This window comes from Medicago truncatula, chromosome 7 (genome assembly GCF_003473485.1).
Source record: "Medicago truncatula cultivar Jemalong A17 chromosome 7, MtrunA17r5.0-ANR, whole genome shotgun sequence".
Classification (NCBI taxonomy): Eukaryota; Viridiplantae; Streptophyta; class Magnoliopsida; order Fabales; family Fabaceae; genus Medicago; species Medicago truncatula.
The window spans coordinates 29,428,117-29,443,225 of NC_053048.1; the positions used below are offsets into that span (position 1 = coordinate 29,428,117).

General features: G+C 32.8%; 1 protein-coding gene and 1 pseudogene across 2 annotated transcripts; one reads left to right on the forward strand and one right to left on the reverse strand.

Annotated features, from left to right (window-relative positions):
• Nucleotides 1–860: 860 nt before the first annotated feature.
• On the reverse strand, nt 861–8,909 carry LOC25498556 (uncharacterized). Of its 2 annotated transcripts, none has more exons than XM_039827331.1 (3): nt 7,839–8,909; nt 6,640–7,185; nt 861–1,102 (listed from the first exon to the last, which is right to left on the reverse strand). In XM_039827331.1, the coding sequence occupies exons 1-3, from the start codon at nt 8,709–8,711 to the stop codon at nt 1,034–1,036; spliced, it is 1,488 nt and encodes a 495-aa protein (XP_039683265.1). In that variant the 5' UTR covers nt 8,712–8,909; the 3' UTR covers nt 861–1,033. The 2 variants fall into 2 exon arrangements, with proteins under 2 accessions (XP_039683265.1, XP_013448940.1); XM_013593486.3 differs by lacking the exon at nt 861–1,102 and adding an exon at nt 5,405–5,917 and having other exon boundaries at nt 7,839–8,898.
• Nucleotides 8,910–10,768: 1,859 nt separating this feature from the next.
• LOC112416644 (zinc finger MYM-type protein 1-like) lies at nt 10,769–14,664 on the forward strand (annotated as a pseudogene).
• Nucleotides 14,665–15,109: the final 445 nt, after the last annotated feature.

A 15,109-nucleotide genomic window follows, 5' to 3' on the forward strand; every position in this document is an offset into this window, starting at 1 on the left:
AGGGATCACATGCAAGTGGTGGAAGAGAAAGCCACGAAAAACAAGGTTTTTAAGATCACGATTGGGAACATAAATGATTCATTCACGTTTTTTGACATCACAGTTTTGGAGGGAAGGAGCCGCACACAATAATTGATAAGGAATACCGGCAACGATCCTTCAAAAAAGAGAAAAAGAATACCCGCAACGACATAATTCTATCAATTTAATTTTTTTACTATGTTATTTATTCCTTTGATTATTAGCTAATTCTCTTTGATTGAGTCTTTAAGATGAATTTATTTGAACCATGTAATTGTTAAGTGTTTTTCTATACAATTGCAACCTAATATTATTCAGTTATATTTGTGTTTAATACCTTTTGTATATTGATGAATGTATGAACTGATCCTAAATATCAACCGATTACTAGACCTAACTTTTGAATTGGACCTAATACAATTGTTCAACCTAACATATCACTCTAGAGATATTAGATTATTAGGTTGTGAATTTAGAAATTAACTGTTATAAAAGCTTCAATGATTACGAACTCACCTAAGAGAATATGGAGTTGTAATTGGAGAAGAGGGTTTTCAGGGAAGAGATTGATCTGAATCATTTTGTTAATTTATTGTAATACTAGGCGCGCAAATCCAAAAATTAGACGCAATTATCAAGTAGCAAGAAATAAAGGATTCAAAAGACATGATCAATTTAATCTCTAATATTTTCCAAAGTCATTTATTTTGTTTTATTGTTAAACTCAAATATATGCTTTGCATACCCTAATTTGTTAAATCCTTATTATAATTAAATTGTCAAGTTTAGATTGAAACAATCCATGTGGAGGCAAACTTATAAATTTTATTACTTCGATGCATTTTTAGTACACTCGCAAAAAGTCTATCGATGCCAAATCGAACAGAAGAAACTACAATCCAAAAACAAATGGTTTGTTGTTTCCAACATGCCGCAACCCCCAATACAAGACTGACACTCGTGAGTGATAATACCTCTTCGGAGTAAATTCTCTTTGGTTGGCAACCTATTCTCAAAAAGTCTCCATGCAAACACTGATACCTTCAAAGGAACACCCCTTTTCAAATGAGCGTCGAAATTTCTGAATGATGAGAGGGAACATTATTAGTGAATAGACGATAAGCACCACTAACAGAGTATCCAACTATCTGATCAGGAACCCACCTCCAAACATCCTGAATATTATCTTACAAATTAACAGTTAGAAGTAAATACCTACACCCCCTACAAGCTCCTCATCCCAAACCAGCAAACTTCTCCTCAACCTCCAAGCCTCACCTCCCTTGCCCCAACCTAAAGCAAACATCTCGGCTACCGTCAACAATTGATTTTCAGACAAATCAAACTGACGACGAAACCGATCTTGGAAAGTCATACCACTCAACCACATATCAGACCAGAAATAAGTGGAAGCAAAAATTGTTAACATTTATTTTGATGATTACCATTTAAAGGTACACACATACACATACGATTAAGTTAAGATTTTATTGTAATCCAACGCTTGCGATTGGTTTTTTTTAGAGGTATTAATTTAGTTGGAATGTTTGAGTCTCCTCTTAATATTTGTCCTTTCTCCTAACTTATAAAAAAGCGATTGCAATTAAATGACACATGTTTTGGTGTACCTTAAAATCACATTTATTGAAGATTCTATGCCTATAAATTAAATTCATAACCTATATAATCTTAAGTTTTGGTGTATTATCACATGTTAATCTATATGTATATACGATCTTGTGACCATCAAGTAAAGGATAATTGAAATTTAATAAGATACAAATTTACTTTAATTTCTAAGTTACAATTAATATTTCATTATTTTTGACTTTATATTATATTTTTTTTACATAAATTTCATTATTTTATAGAGATGTGTTTATTAAATATTAATATATTCATCATTTATTTAATTTACTATTCATGATAATTAAATTTTAAATGCAAAACTTCTTAGACATTTTATATACCATTAGAGTCATACAAAAATAAAGCTTCCTATTTATAATAGGGTTAAATATGTTTTTAGTCCCTATATTTTATGCAATTTTGAGAATAGTCCCTACATTTTAATAAATGTTTTTAAAATCCCTACATTTTTCCTTCGTTAGTGCAATTGGTCCCTGCCATCACTGCCATGTTGATGAAACACAAGCCATCCTAACAAGTTCAACCCCACCCCACCAAATCTCCACCACAACACCTTCCATACCCGCAACGGCAAAAACTTTCAACGATAACATCATCGCTTTCGGCCTCCAAATCTTCCCCTCTAAACCAACATATTTCACTGGAAATGTGACGAACAGTGGCGATCCGCATCTACGACGCTGCGGAGAAAGATCGTGGTGAAGTTCCCCGCCGTTTTTTTTTTTGTTTTAGTCCCTGCAAATATAAAAAAATTGGTTGTGGTCCTTGATATTTTGTTTTAGTCCTTGTAAAATTGATTCATATTGAATTTGGTCCTTGTAATATGTAGAATATTTGATTCTAGTCCCTCAAAATGAGGATTAAAATGAATATTATAGGGACTAATTTCATATTTTACAAGGATTAAAACAAAATACCAAAGACCAAAATCAAATATTCTATATTTGCAGGGACTAAAACCAAAAAAATATTTTTATAGAGATTAAAACTAAAATGCCAGATATTTACAGGAACCATTTCCAAATTTAAACCTTAAGTAAATTATAAATTAACAACGAAGGTTTATGCCTGATTAATTCTCAATTTACCTCTTATGTCTCACCCTTTCCTAAATTATATGATCTAGAACCTTAAACGCAATGCCACTCTTTCATTTACTTTTAGAGAATAACAAAAGTAGAAAATCTATTTTCTCCAACGAAAATTTAAAACTACAACATAAGACTCCATAAATAACAATTATACTTTTGCAAAATCCAAACAAGTCAAAGAAGTTAGGATCATATAAATAAGGGGGCTTGTACGGTGCAGTTAGAAAATTAACTTTTTTAAAAAAGTTATTTTGTTTAGCCTATAGTATAACTACTGCTGTCATGTTGCTATTGTCCTGCTGGTGGACCACTCTAAAACTAAACTTTACCTTATTACAAATCAGTTCTCATACAAAATATTAAGGGAAATTTCAATCTTAGTGCACAAATGAGAATCTATGTTTAATGTTGATTTAATAAGGGACACAATTGCAATAAGTAAAGATACAATGACATACCTTATGAGCAAATGTGCAATACACCATATAATTTGACGTGACATGGATTAAATACACAAATGTTCAATAATTGACCATTTAACTTCACCAGAAAAGTCATTCTCATTACTTCACCATAGTTTTTTCCTATAATCCATAATCCCCCCTTATTTTTGGGTGTTTGGCAGATTTTATTGGTACAATAATTGGATAAATTAAGAGATCGTCAAATAACATACTACAATAATTGGTCCTCGCCATATGTGTTCATCATTTGCGCGGAGGGCTTTTCCTCCCTGATTCGCCATACTGAGGAGAAGGGTTATATCCATTGCACTTTATTTGTAGGGGAGCCCCTCTGGTCTCTTAACACTTGTTTGTTGATGATTGTTTTCTATTTATTAGAGTTGAGGTGCGTTAGACCCAAATTATGAAAAACATCCTTACTGTGTATAAGGCAGCCTCTAGTCAAGATATTATTCTCCCCAAATCATATATGTATTGCAGTAGGAATGTTCCTGTGACTTTAAAGACTTCCATCACAAATGTTTTAGGGGTTCAATATGTGATCGGTACATGTAAGTATTTGAGACTTTCGTCCATGATCAGTAGAGATAGAATAACAACTTATTCTTATAACAAGGCTGAAAGTTTCAAACTGATCCAAACTCTCTAGTTTCTCGTTATATAAAGCTCGGTACTTCCCCACTGGAAGTTATGTCACATCCAACTTGGGTCACAATATGAGTTGTGTGGCGGAGTATCTTGTGTGCTCGATTTATTGTTAGATACGGCGCGAGGCGGTGAATTTGGTCAGATGATTCTATTCACATCATTGATGAACCGTGGCTTTTGAATGCTGGTAATATTCTAGGGGCACATGACGTTCATAATTGTTTATGTGAATAGCCTGATTGATACTTCATGTAAGAATTGGAACCATGATTTGGTTCAGTAGGTTTTAAGCGGCAACAAAGATTGTGCTATTTTCGGTAATGGTGTGCAATTCCCTACAAGTTGTGTTAGCTGAATCTCTCCCTGTTTTTGAGTATTTGGAAGCACATGAACCTTAAATCATGGCAAGATGTTAATGAGCTATGCACACAAGTGGTAGAGCGAGTTCATCATTTAATAGAGAAATGTCCTTAAGATAGTTGCTCGTTGTCATCATTCTCATGTTGATAATGTCGACTTCATGCTTGATTCAAAAACAATTTCGAATCCTTTCCATATTAATCGAGTTGATATTACAAAGTTTGGTTATTTCCTAACCAACCTTGCTACATAGTGTGAAATATATGCGCACGACTACACACGATAAATGGTTGGAAGGATTTTTACATTTTAAAAATAAATAGAGTTAAAACACAGCCTAAATCCAATGGTTATGATATATCCTATGGCTGCAGTGGATTCGTTGCTTTTCGTCGCTCAACTATCGTACCATTAAGCTTTTTCCTTTCCTAACAACCTATAGGAATTTTGTTGAAGTTAGCAAATGTCCCTAAAATAGCAGCTTATAGTTTAGGCCTCTTGGGCCTTGCCCAAGTTTTATTGACTTATGGAGTACTTTTTCAAACAAAAATCAAGTTTTATTTACTTACGCATTAAAGGTTTGCAAGTTTTATTGACGTATTGTTGAGCAAATCCATTCCCCGCATATGCGTGGTTAGGTGAACTACCTACTTAATTAATTAAGTATTAAAAATCATTCTATTATTTTTCCTTAACCATTTTTATATTTTTGGTAGATTCTTTGCATCTTTTTCTTTTATGAGAAGTTAAATGTGAGTTGTTGAACCATTCCACGTTTGAATACAACATATTAGGATAGTTTAAGCCTCGAATATTTATTTAAAAACATATTTCGGAGCACGTCGTTTGTTCACCTAAAATATAACAATGTCATGGAGCTCCACACCTTTTTTATTTAAAAGTTGCAATGTCTCGTTAACAAAATTTGGTGGACAGAAAAATGGTTCGACATTTCACCCAAAAAATATAAGAAAAATGGTACGACATATTATAATTTTTAAGTTGTAACAAATTATTGGATTCAATTGGTTAATAACCTTTAAGACTAGAGTTCTCTTCCTCTAAAAATTAAAGTGTTTAATTACAAAAACAAAATCAATATCGCATGTCATGGTAATCTTTTCAAAAATAACTCAGTATAATCAAGGTATTTTACACCATAGACTAATCTTTGAGTCAGCATGCAAACACCAGAGATGAAACACTTCATAAATCTCATGATAGTTTAAGTCACAACACAGTCTAGGTTAGCAAAATATGTACTACAAGTTCTACCAAATAAATAAATAAATAATATATATTCTACAAGTTAGAAAATAATTCTATTATTAAAAATCATAAAATTTTAGAGCCAGTATAAACTATTGAGTCATTTATATATGTGCAAAAACGAGTTAAACACTTGAAAATTGTAAAGTCTCTTCAATTTGTCTTCTAATAAACTTCAACTATCAACTCATTATCGTATTGCATCCGGCTCTTTTGAGCCAAGACTCTTTGAGTCTTCATTTGCAAAAATACATCATGAACCCTAACCCTTCTTCTTTTCAATGTGTTTGTTGTAAATTTCTAACGAGGAGTTACACTCTCAAATCTATGACATCCTCTGATTTTGACATTGATTACAGTACTGTTCAAGCCATCTACATTGTTGATTATCTCGCAGCATTGTCTTCTTGGTGCCTATTAATCCAAATTTCATTCTAGTTAGGCACTAATTTTTGGAAAAAGATAAAGTATTGAGTGAATGTACAAATTGTGAGCATGGTTCATAGTTCCTAAATTTATAAATTGACAAGAATATTGAGTAATGTTATTCTAACTATTTTTTTGACATCTTGTAGGACAATCAAAATCTTATCTAGGTTTACTTTTAACATTAACCCTAGACTAGGTTTACTTTTAGCATCAACCCTAAACCTCAAATCAGAAGTTACCTTTTCTGATTTATTAAACAATGTCCAAGCCTCCAAGGACACTTATCAACATTTTTTTTATTTGTATTACTAATGGTTATACATGACACACTTATCAACATTTTCATAATAACAACATGTTACACTAATTTTCTCAAATTAGACATATCTAAATTAATTATTAATATTTTAAAAAATACATCCCCATTAATTAAATTAAAAACTTAATTTTAAATTTTGAGTATTCCACCCAAGCACACAACTTGATAACCAAAACGAAATATTAGCAACTAAATTATTTGTTATGATTAAGAGGTGTCAATTAATTGATTAGATCATACGTTTAGTACACTACCAAAAAAAGATCATACGTTTAGTGTGTTTAGTGTCAGTTGAGTGGTTAGATTCATTGCGATTTTAATAAATTCCATTTTATCTTTTTCAAAAAAAAAAAAAAAAAAGAACAAATTGGGCAGAAAAATACCACACCTGTTTCCAATAATGAGGCAAAAGCATAGGAGCTGAAACATGCACATAATGAATTCCATGAGCCACCTTATAATCAACCTTGTCACACTCCTTCCCTGAACCATCATCATATCTTTTATAACCGGACCGGGTCAATCCCCGATCTAAACCCTCAATCCGATCCATAAAATACACAACCGGTTTCACACACGAATCTTGACTAACGGGTCGGGTATTAAAAGTAAACGGGGCATCACTCCAAGTCCTCCACGTTTTAAATGTTTGGGAAACCATTTCAAGATATTTAGCTGTTGGTAAATAGGGATATAATTCAACACTATAGCCCCATGATATTGATATTGACCAATTTTTTGTATGGTCATAGCAAAAGGATTGTTGGATAGTTCGACCCGGATCCGATTTGTATGCGGTAACTAACTTTTTTACTGACTCAACCCGTTCCATGTTTGGAAAAATTGGGTCCACATAGTCTAAGTGATGCAATGAGACCAATGGTGCAACTGGATGTGATGCTAGTAAGCCATAAGGGTTACCACGAATATCTACCTGTATTAATCAATAAATAAATAAATTAGCTAAAATGGATTTTTTTTAAGAACATAATATGGAATATTTAGATATTTAGAATATAAATTAACTGATTTTGACTTGAAATTCATAATTAGATCAAGTAATCCAAACTGGTAGTTTTATTTTGACCGAATCTAAAATGGTAGAAAAATTCGAAAGAGAAATGTATTTAAATAAAATATATCATACTAATAAAGGAACCATTAATTAAATTATTTGATTTTATTTTTTGGTAGAACTTTGATTTTCTTTTATTCTCTAGCTTTGATAGAAAGAAGAAAAAAAACTTTGATTTTTTTTAACAAAATACATAATATGATAATTCTATTCAATATATAGCAATTAACGTTAATTTAACGGTGATATATTGATGATTGATAACTCTTAATTATGATTTTAGAAATCATCGATAAATTCAAAGTCAACAATTAATAATAAATACGTAATAATTAATGGCTAAACAAAAAAAACGCTTGTAGAGAATTCAAATCGATTAATGATGTGTTTCCAAAAAATTTGATTCATGATGTTGAATGAACCAATAATGTGTAAAAATAAAATAAAATAATAAACCAATTAATATTCAACAAAAACAAAAAGAATGAAGAAATGAATACAAAAAAATGTACCTGATGAAAACCAGGTTCTTTGGTAATCTGAACACCAATTTCACTAATGCAACTTTGAATTTTCTGATCAGAACCATAATACTCAGAATAACGATTAATGCAACCGTCCAAAATCTTCACAAGCTCCGCCGCCAAAGGATAGCTTATAGCAAACCCTCCGCCGCCATAAGCCATGGTGTAAAAATGTACCACATCTTGTTCAACACTCTCTGAATTTCCACCAATATAGTACATTTGATTATGATCATATTTCGACAACACCGTAACAAGGTTGTCGGGGAAGAAGACGGTATCATCATCACCCATTACAAACCACCTCACATTATCTAACCCTAATTCAAAACTCTCTTTCAGTATTCGTGCTATACGAATAGCTGAACGAGAGCCGTACCAACATGTGTATTTAAACGATGACGTGTCAGCAGAGACTTTATATGGTGGTGAAGTCTCTGGCCACGTCTCGTTTTTAGATGGCTTTGTGTCTAACCACACAAATCCTTTGGTGGTGTTTTGACGCCACCAGAGTTCGTTGTAGTGGCGACGTGCCTGCCATGTAGCTGAAGAGCCGCCGATTCCAAACAAAATGTGGGAAATATTAGTCGGTTCTTCGGCTTCACCAGATTCTATGATTAGGGTTTTTGGAGTGCGGGGTTGGAACATTTGTTTGGATGCTATTTGATAGAAATGGGTGTGTGGTTGATGATAATTTTGAGAGAGGTAGAAAAAATGGGAGATGAGAAAAATTGTGGAAATTGCTAGACCCACTTTGAGAAAGAGAGAGAAGTGATCATTGGATTTGATGGTGGGGAAGGGAATGGTTTTCCATGGTTTGATGAGAAGGTCTCGAAATGACTCTATTGAAGAAGAAGACATTTGAAAATTGGAATTAGAGAGATGATTATAATTTTGATTTTGATGTTTATGGATGAAAAAGGGTGTATATAATTTTATATAAGCATTTTTGTATAGGCACACACGTATATAGTAAGTGTAGTGTTTCTGTTTTTGGAGGCAAGTTTGGTGGATTAAGTTGTTTACTTAGTGGCGTGAACGTTTTCCATTATTTTAGGTGAGAGAAACGGAATATGGGAGCCTACTTAGTCCTATAATCATGTCATTATATTAAGTATGAGAATCTTATATATATTGCTAGAACTTAGAAGTATAGGTGGTTGGTTCAAACACCAAATTTCCTATCTTTTTCTTAAAGACCATTTTTTTTGACAGAAGAGATGGCAAAGTCAACATCATGTCGTCCGGTCTGACAATTTTGACATTTTTACTGGTTGAGTTAGGACTTATGAGACAAAGACCAAATTTTCTATTTGTTCACCTTACAAACTTTAAAAATGGTAAAATTCTAAGCATTAGACTACTTAAAATATTTTTTATAAATGTATATTAGAAATATGTATTGATTTCTTCATTAGAAAAAAAAATATTTTATTTAGAGATAAATTTTGATGGTGTGATATGTTTTTTAAACACGTATCCAATTAAATCACATGCAAATACTTTTAGGAATTAACTAGAAAATAGAAAATGACATCATGATATAAATAGAATGATTTTATCGTTTTGACTTCAGACCACCTAATATATATTATCACGTCATTAAATTTGATTGTCAAAGTCATGAGTTGGATAAAATATTTAAAATAGGATCAATTTCACAAATAGAAAATAGGAGACTGAAATTGCAATTTTTCCAGAGTAGGAAACTAAAATTGCATTCAAACCTAAATTTTCACATTAAGAAAATCTAAAATTATTTGATACAATTTTTATGTAAAAATCTAAAATATTTATAATGCATTAACAATTAACATTATGAACTCCATTAAAAAAATGTGATTTTTTCTTGCTAAAAAAACATTGTGTTTACTTCTTTTTTTGGATATTGAATTGTGATTACTTCCTTTAATTGAGATAATATCAATGAGTATGCTAAAATGAAAAGAAAAAAAATACATTGCACATTCAAATCCATTCATTGTCAAAAATCATGAAAAAAATCTTAGAAAATCGTTGCTAATTATAGTATGAGTAACATAACATGATGCAAATGCTGATTTGAATTTTTTTTTTTTTTTTAGAGATCAAATGCTGATTTGATAACGTTTTATTATATTCTCATAATGAATACTTAGTCAACACATCAGTTCCTTTAGAATACTCTGACAGTGTAAAGTTACTTTACACTATCAACCAATTAAAATCATTATTTGGGACACATGAGCTAAGTGTTAAAAAAGAAAATATCAAACAAAATCTAAACTAATAACGGCCATCAATTCACGTTTAAGTTTTTATTGTTTTTATTTAATCACTTTTTGATCTTCATAATTAGGCATGGCAATGGAGCGGGGTGGAGACGGGTTTCGCCTTCCCCATCCCCATCCCTTAATTACTTCCATATACTTACCCGTTACCCTACCCATACCCAACGGGGATGAAAAATTGAATCTCATCCCCGTCCCTGTAGTGATCAATAATTTTAAGATAAAAATAGTTTTTTTTAAGCTTCAATGGTAATGTTGTAATGCATTATCCAACAATTTGCGCTCATTTTAAAATTTTGTTACCGAATAATTCGGTTGATCCTTTAACTATCCGTGAAAGTTCTTATATCATGACAATTATCAAATCAAATAACATGGCATATCATTATCAACAGGGGCAGAGCCACTCACATGATTGTGGGGGCTCCTGCCTGCACAAATTTTTCTAATTTTTTTTTTTATATACATATATATACTGCTAATAACACCCCACCCACTATTGCTTTAGTAATTTCTAAAATATCAAACACTCTCACCCAATAGCCCAACTGCCCAATCCCAAAGCCCAGCTAACACAATTCTGATGCAGCATATTGCTTATGTTGTTATCTCATGAGATCACATCTTAAAGAAAACATATAGGTAGTGGCGAGGCCTTTATGACAGAAGGTTTTACAAATTGGAGAAAAAGTGACAGGTTCCAAGTCCATGTCGGAAGTGTAAACAGCGCTCATAATCAAGCATGGAGAAACTGTCAAAATCTAATGAAACAAAAGCAACATATTGAAGGAGCTATGTACAAACAATCCCATCAAGTTAAAGTGGAATATCGAATTCGCCTTACTGCCATACTTGATTGCATTCGATATCTGTTGATGCAAGGTTTAGCTTTTTCTGGTCATGATGAGAATTCATCATCAAATAATAAAGGTAATTTTCTCGAGCTTCTGGATTTTCTTGTTAATCATAATGAAACTATTTGTGATGTTTGGAAGAATACTAGTGGAAATCTTAAGCTAACATCTACTCAAATTCAAAAGGATATTGTTAGAGCTGCTGCCTATGAAACTACTATAGCAATATTCATGATCTAGGAGATGATTTCTTTGCTATTATGATTGATGAATCTCGAGATATCTCAGTTAAAGAGCAAATGGTTGTTGCTTTACGTTATGTTAATAAAAAAGGCAAAGTTGTTGAGGGTTTTCTTGGTATTGTTGAGGTTTCTAATACTAGTGCTTTATCCTTGAAATCGGCTTTGGAGGCATTGCTTGCAAAATATGGGTTGAGTTTGTGAAGGATACGTGGACAAGGATATGATGGGGCAAGCAACATGCGAGGTGAATATAATGGTCTCAAAAGCTTGATATTGAAAGAAAATTGTTCTGCTTTTTATATTCATTGTTTTGCTCATCAACTCCAATTAGCTCTTGTGACATTAGCAAAAAAACATTCTGACATTGCATCATTTTTTAATCAAGTAGCTAATTTGTCTAATGTTGTTGGAGGATCATGTAAGTGTCGAGATGCTCTTCGTGAAAGTCAATTTAAAAAGGTAGAGGAAGCATTGAAAGTAGGAGAAATAACTAGTGGGCGTGGCTTGAATCAAGAAATCGGGGTTAAGAAGGCGGGGGATACTCGATGGAGTTCACATTATGGTACATTACTTAGTATAGTTTCTTTATTCTCTTCTATGATTGATGTGCTTGACATGATCGAGGAAGATGGAACAAGCTCAGAGCAAAGAGGTGATGCAAAGCTTTTGTTGAAATGTATGCAATCTTTTGAATTTATTTTCATCTTGCACTTGATGAAAAAAGTTTTGTCAATTACTCATGAGTTATCTCAAGCACTACAAAGAAGTGATCAAGATATTGTTAATGCCATGAAATTAGTCAAAATGTCCAAACAAAAGTTACAAACTATAAGGGATAGTGGTTGGGATTCTTTGCTTGATGAAGTTTCATTGTTTTGTGAACATCATGAAGTTGTCATCCCAAATATGGATGATACCTATCAAACATTTAAAAAGTCAAAACGCAACTCAGAGAAAGTTTCTAACTTACATTACTTTCAAGTTCAATTCTTCTATCAAGTGATTGATCGACAACTTCAAGAGTTGAATAATCGTTTTTCAGAAGTGAATACTGAGTTGCTTCTTTGTGTAGCCTGTTTAAACCCAAGAGATAGCTTTTCTGCATTTGATAAGAAGAATTTGATTCGTTTAGCTAAATTTTATCCTTCAGAATTTTGTCCTGTTCAACTATTGGAACTAGATTCTCAACTTGAAAATTATATTGTAGATGTATGCTCTGAAAATGCATTTTATGAATTAGAGGGGATTGGTGATTTGAGTATAAAGATGGTGGAGACAAGGAGACATATTGTGTATCCGTTGGTATATTTGCTTTTAAAGTTATCTTTGATACTACCTGTGGCAACTGCAACAGCTGAAAGAGCTTTCTCAGCTATGAAGATTATCAAGACTCAGTTGCGAAATGGAATGGGTGATCAATGGTTAAATGATTGTCTAGTTACTTATATATATATATATATATATATATATATATATATATATATATATAGAGAGAGAGAGAGAGAGAGAGAGAGAGAGATTTTTATTGAGATTGAAAATGAGAAAATCATTCGATATTTCCAAAATATGACAAGTCGTAGAGGACAATTGTAATTGTTGTTGGCAGCTGGGTTTTGGTTTGGTGATGGCCTTTGTTGTTTTTGTGGTTTTGGAGCTTAGGCAGGGGTGCTCTTTTCCTACTATATATTGCAGGTTTTTCTTTTTGTCTTTTGCTGCAGTGTTGTTGTGTTTTCCTGCTATATATTCCAGCGGCCTATTAGTATTTTAGGTGTTTATTTATGTTTTTTGTTCTTAGTATTTTAGCACTTTGTTGTTAATATATATTCCTGCTATGTAATATATATATATATATATATATATATATATATATATATATATATATATATATATAGTGCCTCCACTAGTTGAAAGTCCTGGCTCCGCCCCTGATTATCAACCTCCTTAACAAAAACAAAAATATGACATTTCTACATTCGAGTAGGGTTTGGGTATGGGTTCGAGGTGGGTACAGATATCCCCATTACCCGTCCCGTACCCGTATTTTGAAATCGTGGAAAACCCAAACCCATACCCAAACCCAGTCAAATCGGGGTTGGTTTGGACGGGTACCCATGGGCATGGGTTTTGTTGCCATGCCTGTTCATAATCACTTCACCTTTCATGTCTAGTTTTATAATGATTAAAGAGAAATGCTAACTAGTGCCTCCGGGGCACTGGTTAATGATATAAAAAAAGAAATTATATAGTAGTTAATATAAATGATACATTTCAATATTCTCTTCACACTTATCATGGTAACACTTCCGGTCTTAGAATACTTTAGATCAATTTAAATCTTTTCATTGAAAAATCGAGCTTGGTCACACCATAAAGAAATAACCGGAAAAATCAGAAAGGTGTGGCACAAAATGACAGCATCAAGTCAAAATCAAGATTATTTCTTGCATGCTCTCACACCCTTATATAATGCTCCTTGTCTATTGTTTCAACAATGCACTAAACCAAGTTGTTTGGGCTCTAATGGCGAGGAGCTCCTTCCAAGGACGTACTCGGGGAATACCGGGTTCGATTCTCAGGGGGAACAACGCTTGGCCAGTGTGCATGCGTCTACGCATGAGCCAGATTAGTCGTCCACCTTTGGTGGGTCAGAAACCGGCGCGAAAGCCAAAAAAAAAATTACAGAAAAGAAAAAAAAAAACAATCCTTTGTCGTGAAAGGTGAAAGGAAGAAGTATAAAAACTTAAACATTTAGTGATAGTCATTTTTACTCCAGATTTTTCTTGATTCTTTCTTTATTTAATTTAGGCTGATGTGTTTTAAAGAATGATTTTAATTGGTTGACAGTGTAAAGTAACATTATATGTCATGAGTATTCTAATTAAACTCTTTAAAGAATATTATGCCCCCTTTGTCAAAAAAAGAATATTATGCTCCCTTTTGAAAAAGAATATCATTATGCAATTATTTAGAGGAGGATTCGAACCCCGAACACCCCACTTTTTTAAAGGTGAGAAAAACACAAGAAGTGTCCGGGTTGTATTGTGGTTGTTTTTTCTAGTCCTTTTTCTTAGTGTTTAAAGTTGGTCAGATTCTGACACAGAGTCTGAGTGCAGCGGAATAACATATCACAAAGATAAAAGATAAGGAGAGAGAAAAAGAATAGACACAAGCAATTTATATTGGTTCCTCCCACAGCATAGGAGTAGTTCACTCCCCTTGCACTTCCAAGGGATTTTAGTATAATCTAACTAGATTACAATTGCTCAAGGACTCGTCCAAGAGACTTCTCAATGCTCAAGCATACTTGCAGGAGACTTCTAATGCTCAAGGTCACTACCAAGAGACTTCTACTACTCAAGGAAAACTCCAAGAGATTTTTATTGCTCCAACACACAGGCAAGAGACTACCAATGCTCAAGGGCTATGCCAAGAGACTTCTATTGTTTAATTACAATTTAAAGAGACTTATGGCGCTCAAGGATTCTCCAAGAGACTTATGATGCTCAAGCTTCACAAGAAAGAGACTTCTACTTGTTTACAGAAAATATAAACAAACTTGTTTTTGCACCAGATAAACAATTGTTGGTGTAAACTAAATAATCTTTGAACAGACTCTTTAAGAATTTTAGGATTTTAAGTTACAAAAGTTGAAACGAAAATTTTAAGTGTTTTTGCGTTATATGATTTGGTAGAGTAATGACACGGAAAAAATAGCAAAGTCTTGTTAATCTTTTTCAGGTCTTTAATTCCTTATATAGGCAGAGATTTGAGAGATGTTGGAGAAGAGTTCCAACACATTAAGAGCCGTTGAGAAGCTTCAAATCAAGGACGTTGAGTCATTGCATGATATGGATAAATCTATTTGATAGTCATTCAAAAATCCTTTGCTGAAA